Raw genomic sequence first — 18,331 nt, forward strand, 5'->3', positions numbered from 1 at the left:
TTCCTCTCCCGCCAGAAGGAAGGGCCTTCGATGCTTGCCAGTAATTTTTATTTTCTTATTACAGAGCGAGCCTACAGAATAGCAAGGTTACATTTTAACAACAAGAATTCCTTAAAAAATATCTCCATCCAGTTCCAAATCATAGATAAGTGAAACCCTGACAAGAGCACATCTCTAAAGAAAAGAAACCCCCCAAAACACCCCCAAAGCAAATAACGTCCCCTCACCCCCCCCCCCCAAAAAAAAAAAGAACCCCAAAGTTAGCTGGAGATCACAGTTTCAAAGTCCCAGGTCAGATTAACCCTTTCTTTCGGTAGATTAAAAAAAAAAAAATTAAAAATTCAATTTTTGCAGTGAACCAGCTGAAGGACTCTGGGGAAGGGAGGGACAGAGATTTCTTCTTGTACTCGGGGGTGGGGGGAAGACTAACACAGTGCATGCCACAGTCACAGAGAGCAAGATCACGAGGATGTGATCCTAGAAGGGGTCACCTGCGTTAATAAGTTTATAACGAGGTGGTGGAGTCTCTTCCCCAAAGCAGATCTTGTTAACTGGAGGAGGAAGCGTTGTGCTGCAAACGAACCAAAAAAACCCCAAAAATAGAAGGGAAAAAAACCCCAAAACCAAAAAAAAACAAAACAAAACACCCAACCAAAAACAGGCCTTCTGAACGAAAACCACCATTGTAAACTGTCCAGTTTATTTAAAAAAATGACTACAACAGAGACAACATGAGATTTCATATCTAGACTAGCTTCCTGGTGTCGCACGGCACAAACATACAACAGGTTCGGTTTCTGTCTTTATTTAAAAGAACAAAGCAAAGAGATCGGAGTTGGGTGCTAGAGGCTTCCGTTTGTTTCCAAAAAGAAGTGTCATGTACATATATAAACCCTTCTGCACAAAGAAGGGTCTTGTCATGTCTTGAAATATTTTAAGTTTTGTCCTTCATGTTTTATGGAATAAAAAGTTCAGCCTTTTTATTGCATGAAACTAAACCTGGGGTTTTGGCCCCCGCCACGCGTCTCCCTGCCCATACACCTAGCTTCTTCTTCTTCTTCTTCTTGCATAAGTCGTTGAGATCCTCCGAACGGCAGCTGACTCTCTTGATCCTGGAGAGGAGGAGGGGGAGGGAAATCACACACTCATCGTCATGCTGGGGGAATACTGGAAGAGAGACAGAGCCAGGGTGAGAAACCAGGCGGGCCAGACCCCCAGACACCGAAGGGGGGTGGCAAAAGGAGGCTGGTGACAACTATACAGCAACCTAATTGGATCTAATAAATCAGGAGGAAAGGATATGCTGGAGACTCGAATTTACCAGGGCATAATCTGCTCTGTAACTTGCTTTTCCACCGAGAAAACCAGCAGAACAGTATGGGGTGAGATGCGATTTAAAACAATTAGCATGCACGTGTGTGGGCACGCTGCTAATAGAGGAAGAAGAGGAGGGCTGTCTGCAGCCACGCACAGCACCTTGAATCAGCCAGGCCAGCACAGCTGGCTGCATCTGCACCGGCTCCTCCCCATCCTGCGGGATTCTCTCCCTTCCCTCCGTACAACCCCATCTCACCGAGGACCCAAGCTTGCACCCACCGGTATTTCTTCCTCCCTGCTTTCTGTCCCGGAGCAGCTCACACACAGCACAACCCAGGTCCAAAAAGCACCCACTGCCAAGCCCACCCGCCCCTGTGGTGGGATGCCCCCCCCCCCCCCTCCCCGGCCCCGGGACCGTCCCCAGGGAGGCACTCACTCACATTGTCATTTTGGAAGGAATGGAGAAAGTTGCCTCCCAGCTCCCCGTCGTCTCTTGGAGTGCCCGGGGGATTGCTAATGCCACTTATGTTGTTTGGAGAATTCTGTGGGAGACGGTGGGGGGAGGTGGTGAGAAGGTCCCCACGTCCCCCTGAAACGCCGTGGGGGGCAAGGATGCAGGATGTGCCCCTGTCACATCTCCCCACACCCCCTCGATGTGTCCCCCATCCATCGGGGTCACACCGGCACCCCAGTGCCGAGAAAAGGGGGGCCCACACCCCCACTCTGCAGCTCACTTACTTTTGGAAGTCCATCTATGTCTCCTGACCCTGCACAGGGGGGACACACAAAAGGAGAAGAGCCTTATTGAACCTGCAGCGATGGTCCCCACGCCGCCCCCCGCCAGGCACCCCCCTTCTGATTTCCAGCCAAACTCTCTGCTTCAAGCACTGGCCCGAACTGGGGGGTGACCCCGGGATGGGAGCAAGCACTGGGATGTCTCCACGGTGCCCCCCGCGCGGGCGCTCACCTAACGATCCGTTCATGTGATGGGGCTCCATGCCGCCCATGCCGCCCATGGGGCCGTCGGAGCCGGGGCCCATCGGGAACTGCAGAAGAAAATAGTGACAAAACCAAAAATCAGCCACCAAACCTCTGCCACGGGCTCCTGGGGACCGTCCCCTCCCCAGCCACCCCTCTGGAGCAGGGCGGGAAGAGGGACGTACCCACCCCCCCCCCTGAGGCTGCGGGGCACATCTCGGGGCTCACGGTCCTGCGGGTTCACCTATAAAATTTGGCCAGATGGGTGCGGGCACACCCAGACCCCGGGCTCCCTCCCACCAGCATTTAATGAGATTTAAATCTGTATCCCGCAAAACGCAGCGTCTCGGCGGGCACGCAGCTGCCACCACCTTGGCCGGAGCAGCACGACTGCCGCTCTCTAATAAGCATAAAAAATTAACAAAGTTGCCGAAGAGTTAATCGCTTTTTGATGGTTTGTTTTATTTCTGTTTTGTAACAAATGGCTGAAATCAATTAAACTGCTTTACTCTCAACTGATGAAGTTAATTATGATTTGTTATGGTATCTGATATGTAAATTATTAGAAAGCAGACTTACATTCGATCGACTGCCTGCGGGCGGTACTGGATTAATCATTGTGTAGATGTTGTCACTTGAATTTGTTGAATCTGTGGAACAGTGAAACCCAGTAAGTCGGGTGATTAATTCATTTCTTAATTAAAACAAACTCATGCCACTTGAACTCATTCTTTTGTATTTTATCACCTAAAATTCCCTCTAAGTACCACCATTTTCTGGCTAATTTGTATTTAATGAAGATCCACAAAGTTTTTAATCACAGAAATTCAACTGTGAAAAATAATTCAGCTTCTGGCTGGGAAGCGTGGGGAGGTTAATTCCCCACTGTGTAGCACTCCTCACCTCCCCGAGCCCCACAGCATCCAAATCCACAGGGGGATATCTAGGAACATCCCCAAACACCATCCCAAAGCCAAGCAGCCCACGCCGCTCGCTCCCCGGAAAGGCAAAAGCCGCATAAATCGGTTATTGCCGGTGGGGCAGGGGTTTTCTGGCAGGGGAAGGGGCAGGAGCCTGGGAAGGGGGGTCCGGGGGGGGGGCTCATACCTGCGGGACTGGGCATGATGGGTGTCCCCGGAGGACCACCGCCGCCGGGCGGACCCTGCGGAGAAACGAAGCGGGGGTCAGCCGCGCCAACACGAGCATCGCCCGCCTCCCCACCTTTTCAAACGCCTCCCCCAGCTGGACCTCGCACCCCCACACCCAGACTGGCTCCCCCCCACCTCCAGCACTGATTCCCCCCCCCCAAAAAACCTGTGTGAGCTCCCGTAAAACCTCTGCACCCCCAACGATGGGACGGAGAGATGGAGCAGGACTCACCACGTATGTACCAGGCGATGAAGAAGAGTATGGGATCTATAGAGAGAAGAGAGCCAGGTTCAGTTTTGGGGTGCACAGGGGCTCCTGCAGGCTGGACCCCAGCAGGGCACAGCCAAGAGCCCCCGCTGACCCCCCTGCTTGGCCAGGGCGGGGGTCTCAGGGCCCCCCAGCTGCACCCCACCGCAGGGAGAGCAGCAGGGGAACAGGGCTTAGGCTTTAGACGCAGCGCCTAAACGAGAAGCTGGGGCACCCCCTCTCGTTAGCAGGATTCAGCTAATAGGGACTGGCTTCATTTGCAGGATGGTCCCCAACCAGCCCCTCTCCTGCTTCAGGGACCGCGGGATACTCACTGAGTTAGCACTGCTGGGGTTCGGCCACGGTCTGCCGGCTCCCGGCCCCCTGGGGTCAAAATTAAACAGGGAAAAAAAAAAAAAAAAAAAAAAAAAGTTTTGTTTTTCTCCATGCGGTCCCACAAAGCCCGAGTCTGCGGCCAGACATCCCCGGTGCGGGGTTTGCCTTACATGTTAATTCCAGGCATGCCGGGACCTAGGGAGTTGGGTGGAGGTCTCATGCCGCTGCCGTAGTTCTGCAACGATAACCAAGGGTCAGTCTACCGTAACGGGAAGGGAAACCGGAGAAGACAAGAGAAAGGAAAAAAAGAAAAAAAAAAAACAAACCCAACAAACAAAAAACCAACAGGGTTAGTTTGCAAAAATGAGCTTAAAAAAAAAAAAAAAATTAGATGATGATGAATGTAGAGGCAATTAGCAATTGTGTTTATAAAAAACCCAGGCAGCTGAATATGGAAGGGAGCCAGGCTGAGCCCCAAAGTCCCCCCTCCCAGCTCCGGGAGACAAATCTGCTCACAGCCCCCGGGGCGCCAACAACAGCCTTTTGGGTTTGTCTTTTTGTGCAGGAGAAAACAGGAGCAGGAGGAGCAAAGGCGGCACCGCTTGGAAGGTTATTGCTGCGGCGTGAGGACGGCAGGCTGCACAAGCTCCCCCCAAGATGGAGCATCCCCTACTCCCAGGATGATGGCTGGAGTAGGGAAAACCAAGCCAGGCTTGTTCTCCCGTTGCTCCCCTGCTCTCTGCTACATCCCCCGGAGCTGCGGGGAGCAGGCGAGGGCAGGCAGCCCCTGGGGGCTCCTCTCCTGACTTATTCCACCCCGGCTTAGCCTCCAGCTGGGACCGGGAGCCTCAGATCTGCGTCCCGCCATCTCCTAAAACCAGCTCTAGTACAAAGCCAAGCCCAAGGCAGTGAAGGAAGAGGAATCCCCCGAATGCCACGCTCCATTTGGTCTGCGCTTTGCTCCCCGCGCCCTCCGGGCAACGTGCAGCCGGATTTAGGTCGTGCTGCTGCTGCTAGTCCCCTCCCACCTTCCCCCCATGATGCATCTTTTTGGGCTGTATTTCTGCCATTTAGAGAAAAAATGGCTAGGGCAGGAGGGGGGACGGCTGGCTGCTTCCTATTTCGCAGCCCCTCACAGTGCTCCAAGATGGATTTTAAATGCAATACTTCAGTGCCGTCCATTTTCCCCTGCAATTATGGACGCACTGGAGCACGATGCTCTGCTGAGGGCATCGCCAAAGTTTGTTTTGAAGAGGCAGAAAAGGGTTTTCCCCAAACAAATTACTGGCAAGTCCTTAATTGATTGAAATCCAGCCATTTACACTGAATAGCAGCATCAAACCCCCTTGTTTAAAAAAAAAAAAAAAAAAAAAGCTCAGCGTTTTTAATTGGAGCTGAAAGGCTGGAAAACGAAGCCATCTGAAAGATGCTCAGGGAGGGTGGGGAGGGAACGCAGCTGTGCCGAGCGACCTGGGTGCTGGGCTCCAGCAAGGCACTGCCGAAACCCAGCGAGCTACAAACCCTCTTCGTAGAGGTACTGGCAAACCTAATCCCGGCCTCTGCAGAGCTAAAACTGCGATTATTAAAGAGAAAAAGGCAGCGGCCATCGGCTGTAAGGGATGATTCATCATCAGTGCGTAATAAGTAGCTGTTGTCAGGACGCTGGGGTGTCCTGGCTGGATGCTCTGCAGCCCTTTGGAATAATTTAAGGAGTATTTGGGGAGGTCCTGATGCAAAGCTTAAAGAAATCAAAGCCCTGGGCATGCGAGGGGTGAGGGGCTGCTGGGTTTGGTTCGATATTTTTGGTGGTTGTCAGCACAGGCGCTGGTTCCTGGACGGCTGCGGGGAGGCAGCGCCCCGCAGGAGCCAGATTGGGAAGCCCAGCGCCTTCTCCAGGGGAAGGCTGCCTTTTAAAAAAAAAAAAAAAAACCCTCTCCCTAATGTACATACACAGGGAACGGCGGAGTCAAAAATAAAGCTCTGAACATTTCACAACTCCTGCCGGCTCCCAGAGCCGCCGCAGCCCACGCGGCACTGAACGCGCGCTCGCGGCTTCCAAGTTTCACGGAGAGCTTTGCAAGTGGGAAGCGAGCAGCCTCCCCCAGGCAAAGTGCCGCCACTCGCCTTGGCGCAGGCCACGCTAACAAATGCCATTTTTTATTTTTTTTTTTTTTTTTTCTTTTTTGGGTGCAATCCTCCAGGAAAGAAGGATTCTAAGCAGAGCGGCGGCGCTATCGGAGGGCTTCTCCGCGAAACGGTGCTCGTGCAGGTTTTTTATTCCCTGCCCCAGGGTGGATCCGGGTGCCTGCAGAGTCGGCCGGGCACCCCTGAGCAGCATCCTCAGGCTGGTGTTAAAAAGGAGATGACACAACTCCCTCTTTACACAATACTCGCTTATCACAACAGTCTCTGGGGGAAAAACAAAACAAAACTCCGGCGTGCCTGCTCATCTCTTGACAGACTCTGATCCTCGCGCTACAAACTTGACGTAGGCGACGATGCAGAGAGGATAAACCTCCAACCAAAATATGGTAATCTGGTTTTGAAGTCTCGTAGAAGGAACAAACAGGAGTGAGTCAACAACAAGCCACTCTGTAAAGTGAATCGACGGAGAGACAGCATATATTAACCCAGATCTGCTTAATTTCAGGAGTTTACTCCCCTTTCCTGAAATAGGGAGCTCAAGCAGGCAGCAGGAAGGGCAGGAGGAGGGGAACCTCACAGAGGAAAGCCTTATTCCCCTGCTAAAGGGATCTTTGCCATTTATTTTTATTTATTTATTTTTAATGCAAGCCTCCTTTCCCTTTCCCACTGTTAGGGTCATAACCATTTCCCAGGCAGGCAGTGTAATGCACTCAAAGGTTACTCTGGCGCGGCGCTAAGTGCCATCCCCTTTGACGGGAGGGCAGGAGGGAGGTTGCAATACCCTTAATGAGCTCTGAAGACCTCACTCGTGTTAAAAGGAGGGATTTCCAGACGCAAGACTAATGTAAAACACATTAACACTAATGGGGGGGGGGGACAGGGTGTGTGGGGGGGAACTCCCAGCCCTCTGAGCCCCAGGAGGTTGTTTCGATGGTGCTCGGCGTTTGCCAAGCCCTAAGATGCTCTTTGGTGCTGGGCTTACCTGCGGACCGGGACCCATGGGGCCCATCCCTCGCGGAGGATTCATCCTTTGCATGGGGCCGCCCATGTTAGGGTGCCCTGTTGGGAGGAAAACAGGGGTGTTACGTGACACAGCAGCCACTCTGAGTCCCCAAACCAACAGCTAACGAGAAGCATTAATGTTCAACCCTCCTCCGCTGGGTTTACCTTGCTGTCGCGTGGGATCCATCGAATTGGGCAGCAACGGCTGTGTACCGGGAACAGCACCCGGGGGCTGTGAAAACAAGGGGAGGAAGATTAAAAAACACACTGACTGCTAACAGGCAGCCTACAGATAGGTTTTGGTTGAGGCTTTAGGCTTTCAGGGGGCTCCTCGGCCATCGCGGCACGACCTGCATCCCGTATCCCGCTGCATCGTCCTACAGCCTCCGGGCATTTATCTCCCCTTTCCTTTCACAAACGCCCTCCAAAAACCAAACAAGGTGCCAGAGTTAACTCCCCTCCCCGCAGCCTGCACACCACCAGGCTGCTGTATTTTAGGGCGGCTGGGGAAAGCCCGGGCTGCACAGGGCAGAGGTATCAAAACAGGGAAAGGAGGCGGGCAGCGCGGCTCCCCGGTATTTACACAGCACCAGGACCAAGCCGGATTCATCGGCTGCCAGTGGGGAGATGCTCCCCTCCCAGCAGAGCAGCGTTTGGACCCACCCCCACGCAGGAAGACGGATGCTTCCCTCCTCCCAAACCCACACTCGGCTATTTAAAGTTCAAAGGCGGCTCTGAACAGATAAAGGGGGGAGAAAAACACAGATATCATCTGCCTGGGGGGGAAGCAAACTGTAAACAGTTTTGCTGCAGCGCTGCCTTTTATTTGAATGCCGACACACACGATGGACCCCACTGCTGGAGATGGACCCCACTGCTGGAGATGGACCCCACTGCTGGAGCACCGTGGGCCGTGCCCAGGCAGAATCTGCCCAGTCCCCATTTTTTTTTTGCAGCTTGGAAGCTGGCAGCAGGAAGACGATGAACTAAGGAGGCTGTAGTGATGGATATTTACACTTCTGCTCCCTGACCTTCCTGCCTGCCTATTTATTCCTATTATCCCTCTGGATGTGACCATAACCTTGTCGAGCTCTGCATAGGTACAAACCTGTGTTTTATATGTGGTGTTGGGGCGGGAAAAAAATTCAGTCCTTCTAATTAACTTTACCCACTCCTGGATGCTGGATTCTGCTACAAGAGCAGCCTCCCCCAACCGCTCCCCTGCTTCTCCTGCCTGTCCCAGCTCACTGTGCTCACCTCCACTGGAGCTCGGGATGAGCCCAGGACCGCAGCAGGATGGGATCCCCTTAAAACTGTCCTGTGAGGAGGTGCAGTTAACTAATACCTCACTAAAACAGCCACCAGTGCCCTAGGTGGGAGGCTGTTCCAGCTCAGCTGGGCTTGGGGATCCTACATCAGCCTTCCCTGAGCCTTTCTCAGCTACATCTCAGCTGTCTCACCATCATTTTGCAAGTTCCAGTGATTCAAGTCTCAGATCCAGCAATCACAAACACAAAGCAACCTGCTACATCCTATTTCTGACTATCCTGCTCTTTCTGCCACTAAGAGCTGTATAAAAATAACATTATTAGCCAAAAAACAAGCCCCCACGATTATTTCTGCACAGTCACCTTTGCTACTCAAAGGAATTAGAGGTTTCCTTTAATGACAAATAACCTCTGGCTCAGTCATTACCCTATGGATCTGCACAGCATCGTTGGGAACGAGATGAATTCCTCAACCGAAGGCCACACGTTCAGGCAGCGCGTGGGGTGGAAGCCTCGCTCCGTAAGGCCAGAAACAAACTGCCCTTGTTTAAGCCAGGATAAGAGGATAAACCGACCCAAAAAATTCAGCAGTGACCTGCCCTGCTTGACCCCACCGCTGATCTAAGCGCTCGGTCAACCCAGCAGCAGGATTATCTCCATCACTTTAATTTTCTGCGATTGCAGGGAAAATCCAGCCGGGCAGCGAGCCCGCAGCATGGCACGGCCGTGCTGAGAACGCCACCGATGACAAGCGGCACATTCCCCGCCGCCATTTACACCCTGGATGTGCCCGAACCTCACAATAAAATTAAAATAAAACGGTTATGTGACACGGATGCTCCAGCGCCGGGAAAACGGAGGATGCCCGAGGGAGGCGATGCTTGCTGTCCAAACCCAAGGAGCATCCGCAGGACACGTGGCCCTCGTTCCCCTCCCCAAATAACAGCCCCCCCCCCAGGAAACCCGTCGGCGGGGAGCCCGGGCGCGCAGTACCTGGTTGCCCATCCTGATGGGGGGCCGGGGACCTCCGGCGTAGCGCGGCGACATGAACGGCTGCGGGGACACAAAAGGGAGGTCAGGGCCGAGCTGCGGGGAGGCAGCACGCTCCCCACGCGCGCCGGTTAGACTGTACACACTGGGTTTGGTTTGTATTCTATTTTTTTGTTGTTGTTGTTGTTTTTTTTTGTTTTTTTTTTTTTTTTTCTGGAGACATCCTTTTTAAAAAAGTTAAGTTTCAAAATAAAAAAAAGAAAAAACCCCACGATGTCCGGAGTCTGTTTTTAACATTTTCACTGGAGATTTATTGTTTGAGAGCGTTTGACATCGGCAATACTAGGTGAGGCTGTTAAAATTAGTGCATGGGAAACCCTGAGTGTTAGATACTGTTCAAGTTTAAATATACAGAGATATATTAAAAAAAGTGGCAAATAAGCACATACAGACACGCACACACAAAAAAAAACCCCAATGCTAAGTACTGAAAAAAAAAGAAGAAAGACTGAAAGTTACTTTTTTACAACTGCTGCTACTAACAGAAGCTTAAAAACCCACATCAAGTTAAACTTCTCAGGCTACCTTGGGAAGGTAAAACATTCTGATACCCATGATTGACTTCTCTCAGTCCATTGACAACTGCACATCCGGAAAAAAAAAAAAAAAAAAAAAAAAAAAAAAAGGGAAAAAAACCCCCAGTATTTGCTTCGCAGCTGGGGTGCCCGGGGGGATGCTCCCCAGGGGAGCGGGTTCCCGCTGCCCAACATGCTTATAGAGGAAAAAGAAAAAAAAAAAGAAAAAAAAAAAAAAAAAAAAAAAAGCAAATCGAGCGCACGTCCCGGTTCACAGCCCTACCCATCACTAGTGTCTTTACCTGACTGTGGGGTCCCATCATGCTGTTAGGATTGTGGGGTGGAGGCTGTGCGTGTGGCGAGGGCTGTGACCCAGGCGGTCCCTGTGAGGTCAGACAGTAGAAGGAGGTTATAGATTAGCACATGAAAGCGCAGAAAAGAGCTAAAAAAAGGATTGACGGGTGGACCTGTTTTGTCGGGGAGTCAGTTCTCCCATTTTTAATTTTTTTTTTTGTCTTTTTTCCTCTTTTTAATTGAGTTTCTATTCATTTGTAGCTGAACAATGAATAATGATATATGCAAAAAAAAAAAAAATTAAAAATCAGAACATCTGTCAAAATACAGCAGCCACATTGACGGTAAACGGTCTGGTAGTTCAACCAAGTCTGCAATGATAAACACAGAGGGAGACACTTTGCAAGGGCGTGCAACGAGGAAGAAAAAATATGCAGGAGAGGACCAGTGAGGTTGGGGGAAATACAAAAAACATCCCCAAACAAAAAAAAATATGTTTTTTTCCTCTCTCATCCCGAAGGTTGGAAACACCTCCGGGTTTTGGCTTTTTTTTTTTTATTTGGACCGTGGTTCACTGGAGGTGCTGGAGCGAGCGCAGAGGACGCGGAGCGCGTCCCAGCTCGCCCCTGGGCAGCGTTTGGCCGGCACAACTGGGGCTGCATCGCCAGCCTGTGCGGATGCAACATCCTTCCTCGAGGTGGATTCCCTAAGGATGCGAGTAAAATGGCTTGCGAGCAAAGAAAGGATGTCTAGGGGAAAAAAGGAGAGATTAGTTGGTGCAGGTTTAAGGCTGCAATGCAGCAGCCGCTGACATTTTGGGCTCGAACGCCCACTTTTTCTTTTTCCTTTTTTTTTTTTTTTTTAAATTTCCCTTAAAAGCACAAAATGAAAATTTGCTTGGAAAAACCGTGAGTTCAATGCAAGAATATACCAGTGCGTGTTAATGTAAGGAAAAATTAAAAAAGTATTTTTTGAGTAAAAGGAGGTGTAATTGGTAGAGAAAGCAAACAAGCTTTGTCAGTAGGTGATGGGAAGCGATGGCAGGCTCCAGGACCGGCGCCGGAGCAGATGTTTTCTACCTGCCTCGTTACTAATTTCAACAAGTGTTCGCCTTCTAGCTGCTGCCAGCAATGGCATGGTTTGTTACCATGAGCAATTTTCTTAATTAACAGACATTAATTAGCCATTTAGCAATTTTGCAAGCATTTGTTTAGCAGCTTTCCTAAACATGAATACCACTGTGATAATGGTACTGATTAGAGGGTCCCCTAATTAACAGTACAGGGAAGGAAAATTGAAATCACATAAATTAAAAAGGGAGGGGAAGTTAATGAAGGCAGGACATATTTGCACCTGCAAATCTTTTGTACGGCAGAAACTTGAGTGCAATGTAAATAAAGTAAGAGGGTGGGTTTTTTTCTCTCTCTTTTTTTTTTTTTTTTTTTTTTTTTTTTTAATTTGTACAGTTCAGCAGCGAGATGGAGCCAAGCGGATCTAAACCAACAGCCTCCTGCCAGCCTCTCTGCTCCTGCCACTGTGCCTGGGGAAATGAAGTCCCACCACTTACACCACCATTTATTTGCCAGGAGCCAAAGGCAATCAGCCCCCTGCCCCTCCTGCCTCAGGACAACCCCCGCTTTGCCAACACAACTGTCTTCTTCGTCCACGTCCCACCAGAGTGGAGAAGACAGACCTCTGTGATCCAACTGTAGCATCAACCTCCTTTAGCAGAAGTCACCTCCACGCATGAAACTTGACTTATTTTCGCTTCCGAGGTGGCTAACTGTGCAAGTGCAAACCACACCAGGGGCCACAGCCACCTCCCACCGCCGGTTCATGGAGGACAGCAACCCCCACCGAGGTCTGGCCACCACCAAAGCCCTTCCTACACATCACAGCTGCAGGATTTTGGGTAGGGAAGACGGGCAGAGGTGAACGAGTGATGAAACCAAGTGGAAGGGAAAAAACAGGAGGCGCAGAGGCCAACCCTTGAGTCCCATCAATGCAAGAGTCAACAGGTCCTCCACAACGCCTGCCTTGCTGCGCTGCAAGGAGGAGGTCACTGTTATCCAGGCACTCACTGGACAAGCACACAGACCCCATCCTGATGTTATTAACTCTGTCATTAAAGCCCTGAGGTCCTCCCTCTCCTATCCCCTGGCGTGTGGGCTTAACAGGTACCCAACACGTGGGGGACATGGCCATCTACACGTACCCCAGCTGGGCTCGGAGGTGCTGCTCTGGGTCTGCACTTAGAGCAGCGCAGTGCGAGCAGCGTTTGGTTACTGTAGAAAAACCATCACCAGGACGCAGCAGCATTTTCACCAGAGAAAAATCCCCCCCCGCCCCTTCTCCCCACTGCAATCGGATCCGGAAAGCATCAGTTGTTTGTGCTGCTGAATGCATCCTCCGGAGTGTGGTCCTGCCCCAACGCCCCAGGGCTGCTCCCTGGGATGCTCCAGGCTCAGCGCCCTGCATCCTTCCCATTGCATCATCCCATGTGCTACTGCTGCCGGCACAGGTTTCTGAATAACACGACTGCAGACACCCAGCTCGTGCAAAAGGGGCTTTTTTTTTTTTTTTTTTTTTCTTTTAAATTCTTTTTTTTTGCCTTTCCGAAACAGCAACGAGCCGCATCATCTGAAAGGCTGGCTCCGGGCTGCAACTGCCGCGGCCCCCTCCTGGCTCGGCTGCTGTGCTCCGTCAGAAACGCAGACCCTCTGGATATTGTTATCTCCGTAAATATTTGCAGATGTTTCAGGGCTGGGACCTGGGTCCGGCCGGGAACGCCTGCCGCATCGGTTGCTTTTTTGCACGGGTTATCCTCGCTGCAGAGGAAGCAGCAGATGATCCCGATGGACCACGGCAGTTGGAGACAAGTGTTTTGCAGAGATGACATGTGGGCTCCAACCAACAGAACAACCCCTTTTTCTTAAAAAATGTGTATTTAGCAGTTATTAATTAGTGCTGTTACAAGAGGAGGGCAAATGCACACAGTCCTGCTTCCTCCACATCCCAGTGCCCCCGGCGTCGCGTCCTCTCAGCAGCGCTCTGTCTGACACGCCGTGCTGGGCGAGCAGGACCTACTCTGCAGTTAATTCACTCTCACCTCCAGCACTCTCCCCAACCAGAGAAATCCCATCATCTCTCAAGTTTCTTTTTTTTTTTTTTTTTGTGTGTTTTTTTGTTTGTTTGTTTGGGGTTTTTTTTTGTTTGTTTGGGGTTTTTTTTTGTTTTTTTTGTTTTCTTTCCTCCCCAAACTAGATGCCTTGCACAGGGGGGGTTATTCTTCACTTTCCTGTAGTTGCCTCAAAAAACCCCCAACAAACAACCCCAAACAGCTAAAATGGCATTAAAGGAAACTCATTTTTTTCTCCCCTCTATACTGTGGGGACATTAAAAGCCCAACCTGGCCCATCCAACGACCCAAGTTTGCTGCTGCTGATGCCTTCTATGGGGAGTTTCCACACAATCAGGTTATTTCCACTCTGTCTTTCACGAGCTTGAGTCCTCAAACTTCTTGTAAAATATTAAAGATGGAAAATGGCATGAGCAATCATAGCTCTGTGTGTGTCAATTTATGTTTCCAGTGTAATTCACCACAAATGGATCATGTTTTATGGGCTGCATACTTTCAGCTAATGGGGGCGTTTTTCTATTTAAAAACATTTTCAAGACCTCTAGGGGTGGCAGAACAATACAGGATGGTACGAGAAGGCAAAGCATTGCTGCCATGAGATATCGACAATTTAGAGTTAGCGATAGGAAGGCACCTTGTGTTTTAAAATACCTGTCCCTGCCTACCAGTTTCGACATTAGAAAATATTAAAATAAATTAGATGAAGATTAATTAAAGATGTGCCTGGTTTTATTGGATATGAGATTTCTTTCTACCAAAGGAGGGGGAAGTTTTGCAAGTGGTCAGCAGAAAAATAAGACATCTCTGAAGAAGCCTTTAGGAGAGATGCTCCAGGTGCCTTGAAAGAGGAAGATCATGGTGGCCTTCCAGTGCACAGTGCTGGGTGAGCACTCAACTGCACTTTCCTGAGAGAGGGCAAGGCAAGGCAAGGCAGGACAAGGCAAGGCAGGACAAGGTAAGGCAGGACAAGGTAAGGCAAGAGAAGACAAGGTAAGGCAAGCCAAGGCAAGCCAAGGCAGGATGAGGCAAGGCAGGACAAGGCAAGGCAGGATGAGACAAGGCAAGGCAAGACAAGACAAGGTAAGGCAAGCCAAGGCAGGACAAGGCAAGGCAGGGCAAGGCAAGGCAGGACAAGGCAAGGCAAGACAAGTCAAGGCTAGACAAGTCAAGGCTAGACAAGGCAAGGCAAGGCAAGGCAGGACAAGTAAGGCAAGACAAGGCAAGGCAGGACAAGGCAAGACAAGTAAGGCAAGCAAGGCAAGGCAAGGCAAGGCAAGGCAAGGCAAGGCAAGGCAAGGCAAGGCAAGGCAGGGCAAGGCAAGGCGGGCCAAGTTCCCCCGCAGACGGCGGAAGGCAGCCGTGGGCAGGAGCTCTGCCTTGCCTGCAGCTGGGGCTCCCAACTGCAGGAGCCTGGTTTTAAGGAATATGTTTAACACAAGCTCTTCAGGAAACAAACCCGTGTCAGCCGGAGCCAAGAACAGTCACCTCCATCTGGCTGGAGCACCCGAGAGAAAGTTGACTGCAAATCCCACCATATGCTCCAGACGCTCAGTACAAAAGCCTCAGGCATCCTACTAAACTTCCAGAAAAAAAAAAACTTTCTCCGATGCTTGCTTTTCCTTTCCTTGAGCTCGTAAGTCACCTTCCTTCAAACCCCGCCCGGTGCAAGGCTGATACCAAGTTCTGCCCTGGGATTTCAAGAAGGGCAGCCTGGTTTTGCAGCTCTCGTGCCACCTGGTTGGAGCTGGCTGATCATAGCTGGTGGCACCCGTGGAGCAACAGCAAACCCCACCGAGATGTCAGGACAGCTGAGAAAATGGTGGCACCCAGTGAGGGAGCAGGACAACAGGGACCCCATCCTGTTACCCCTGCTTTACCATCCTCAACCGCCGCGGGCGACCTTACCCAAAGAGCTGTGCCCCGGGATGCAGGGAGGAGAGGCGGGGAGGGCAGGGGATGTCGGGGGGAGCCCCCCGTCCTCCCCGGCTCCCGAGGTCTCTCTGCATTAGGGGGCAGTGTGGGAACACCGAGCAGCCGGTGCTTTGTTTTGGTGCATCTCGGCGCCGAGCCGCTGATGCATAGCTAACGCCGCCGCCGACATTGATTTATGGTCAACTTTCCATTTCATCAGCGTGCGGGGTACGGGGCGGCGCGGAGAGTTCGCACTAGGGAGAGGAGGCACGACCATGGTGGGGGGCTGCTGACTGAGCCCCCCCCCTCCTCCGTTTATTTAGTGTTTAGAAGGTGTGGTATTAATTGCTTTCAATTTTTAATTTTCCTTCCTGCATTTCCCTGGCACCCCCTGTCCCTCCTCTGAGGGATCTGCACCCCGGCATCAATCCAGCTTTCAAAACAAAAGCAGGAACGCCTCCGATGACCTTTAGGAAGATGAGCAAAGGGTTTGTTTGCTCATCTCAACGGGACAAAGAGAGAGATTTAAATAAAAGCATCTATCCACGCTGGCCGTCAACCCAGCCACCTTTTGTCCAGAGCGCAGCCCGACGCTGTGCCGCTGGCTGGTACCACGCAATGCCCTGGCAACCCAAAGGTGCTCAGAGCCTTTCCTCTCCCATCGTTTTAGGAAGGTTTTGGGAGACTGTGGGGGCTGCATTTCCCTTGGCCCCCAGCCCGAAGGTCACTGCTGAGCCCCAGGGTGGGGAAGAGACTCTCCCTGCAAGACGGCGGCTGCAGGCGTGTGCTGCAGCCTGGACTCCTCCTCTCTTCTCCCCTTCCCAGCCCATCAATTCTCCTCCAAGCTCACTCCTGTGGGTTTTTGGGCCACTAGCTCCCAGGAATTGTCCGTATGATTTTTTCCCTTTGCCAAACAGCCATGCACATCTGAATGCAGAGCGCTGGGGGTGTTCACGCAAACCCAGGGCAACAGCATGGGGTTTCTGAATCCTGAGCTTTGCTGGTGACTCCTTCCTCAGCTCCTGGTGCGATGCCCCACCATGTCAGGACAGGATCAGGTCCTCTAAACCCTCTCAAAAAAGGTCTGCCCATGCCTGCTACCCTCGAGGATATCCCCTGCAGGACACTGGGGCTTGCAGTACAGTGTGGAAGAGCAAGATGCTAAAACCCCCTGAGCCCTCTCCATCCTCCGCTCTCCTGGTTATAAGGAGGGCACCAGCTGAGGTGGTGCCACCAGGAGCCTCACTCACTCCCCCAGGGCTAGCACACCAAGAATTGGGGAGAAAGTCCTTTTCATCTCCTGTGACTGTTTTGGTTTTGCTCTCTTATGTTCAGCACTTTAATTTCCTACAGAGGTAGGAAATTACCCCCCCGAGCTGCAACCGGCTCGCTGCCGAGCCTTCAGCCCACCTCTGCAGGAGCTGGTCTCCAGCATCTCCTGAAGCTGCAATGAGCTCCAGCACCCGCAATAAATCAGAAGGGCTTTCATGGAGGTGATGTTCAGACTGTGTTAAAAGGTGGGATTTTTCTTCTCCCCTCCTCCCCTCCATCCCCAGGGCTGGGAGGAGAAACCAGATGTTGGAGGGCTTTCAGGAAAGGCAGGCTCTTGAGATGTCACATGCGAGCCATATGCATCGACACCCGTCTTTCTCTGCCCTCCGGCAGCTCCGGGGATGGGCAGCATCCCTCCCCGCACACACCACCTGCACTGATGCTATTACTTCTGCTGGGTTTTTAGGACCTCCCCCACCAAAGATCGTAAGAAAACAGGGCTGCTTTTGAGCACCCCCTTCCCCAAAGGCTCCTGGACCAGCCACACGAGAGGTAGGGAGCTGGGGTGGGTTGTCTGCTCCTGAGTCAGGCTCTCAGTGCAAAAATGCTACAGGAGGGCAGAAAGGAAAGCAGGGGGGACAGCTTGGAGGCTGTCAACGGGAAGAGTCAAGACGTGAGCATGCACAGCATGTCTGGGGAGATGCGACTCCTCTTCCTCACCTTCCCCCCTCAGGAAAAGCCAACCCACCATACTCTTGAAGCCTTGCCCTAACTTCATGCCAGTTTTGCAGCCCTCGCAGCTCTGTGTGAAGCAGGAGCCCCAAAGGACAGTCAGCTTCACTGTGGGGCGAGATCAGGACTTTTAGAGACACATTTGTTGGAAGCAGCAGCTTGGCACTCGAATTGCTGGCAGCAGCTATGACCTGCGAGATAGCATCTCCGCTGTTGGCTTCACCCCGTGCCGCCGAGCGCTGCTACAAGATTCGCCTGTTTTAGGGTTCCCGATCAATATCGGATATTCTTACTTTGTCAGAAGCATGTTCAGGAAATGGGATCTCTCTTAAAAAAAAAAAAAAAAAAAAAAAGACAGGACCCTCCTTCCCCCTTCCCACACACACGCAAACGGCGATATCGGGCTCAGATATCGCCACAATAAATCACAAGCGCCTTATCAAGTCCGCCTGTCTGCTGCCTGAGAAGTTCTCCCATATACAAATCACAAGCCCAGATTACAAAAAAGCAGCCTGCCAAAACAAATATTCCTTTCAACTCTTATCCCATTTGTTACACGAACAAGTGTTTCTTCCTCAAGAAGGAAGATTTTAATGCACCGAGAGCTTATGCCGCTGCAAACCAGTGTGGCTCTTGCCATGCAAAGAGATTCCAGAGACACCCCAAAAAATCCCCACGGTTCAAGTTTTGAAAACTACTTTTCTGTGTGCTTGTCGAGATCCTTTCCATCAGCGTCACTCCAAACATACGTTACCCCCTCCTCAGTCAGAGCTCGGCGCGGGAGAAGGAAGGAGCGAGGGGACTTTGGGGACTTTACTAGGTATTTGCTTACAAGGTGCCTCCATGGCATTCGGGGACTTGGCTGGAGCCTGCTCCTGCCTGCAGCCACAGCCAGCGTTTGTTAATGCTTTCAGTGATTGCATTTGGAAAAAATCAAGTGGTTAACCAGAGGAGGGGGGAAAAAGTTTCAGGAATCA

The 18,331-nt window shown here is 51.4% G+C and overlaps 1 protein-coding gene across 6 annotated transcripts in view; it reads right to left on the minus strand.

The window, feature by feature from the left end:
- Positions 1-31: 31 nt before the first annotated feature.
- The window catches only part of SSBP3 (single stranded DNA binding protein 3), a 55,677-nt gene continuing 37,377 nt past the window's right edge, over positions 32-18,331 (minus strand). Inside the window, exons 6-18 of one of the 6 annotated variants that reach the window (XM_033008755.2) lie at positions 10,309-10,389; positions 9,435-9,494; positions 7,339-7,405; positions 7,154-7,230; positions 4,197-4,261; positions 4,026-4,074; positions 3,676-3,711; positions 3,403-3,457; positions 2,875-2,945; positions 2,285-2,363; positions 2,056-2,084; positions 1,758-1,859; positions 32-1,112 (exon numbers count right to left, since the gene is read on the minus strand). In XM_033008755.2, the coding sequence (XP_032864646.2) occupies positions 981-1,112; positions 1,758-1,859; positions 2,056-2,084; positions 2,285-2,363; positions 2,875-2,945; positions 3,403-3,457; positions 3,676-3,711; positions 4,026-4,074; positions 4,197-4,261; positions 7,154-7,230; positions 7,339-7,405; positions 9,435-9,494; positions 10,309-10,389 (903 nt within the window). In that variant the 3' untranslated portion in view covers positions 32-980. Of the gene's footprint in view, positions 1,168-1,757; positions 1,860-2,055; positions 2,085-2,284; positions 2,364-2,874; positions 2,946-3,402; positions 3,458-3,675; positions 3,712-4,025; positions 4,075-4,196; positions 4,262-7,153; positions 7,231-7,338; positions 7,406-9,434; positions 9,495-10,308; positions 10,390-18,331 lie in introns of all 6 variants that reach the window. The other 5 variants (XM_033008756.2, XM_042803755.1, XM_042803776.1 and 2 more) reach the window with 5 other exon arrangements.

The sequence above is a fragment of the Tyto alba genome, unplaced genomic scaffold, assembly GCF_018691265.1.
Source record: "Tyto alba isolate M040663 unplaced genomic scaffold, T.alba_DEE_v4.0 Super-Scaffold_1000006, whole genome shotgun sequence".
Lineage (NCBI taxonomy): Eukaryota > Metazoa > Chordata > Aves > Strigiformes > Tytonidae > Tyto > Tyto alba.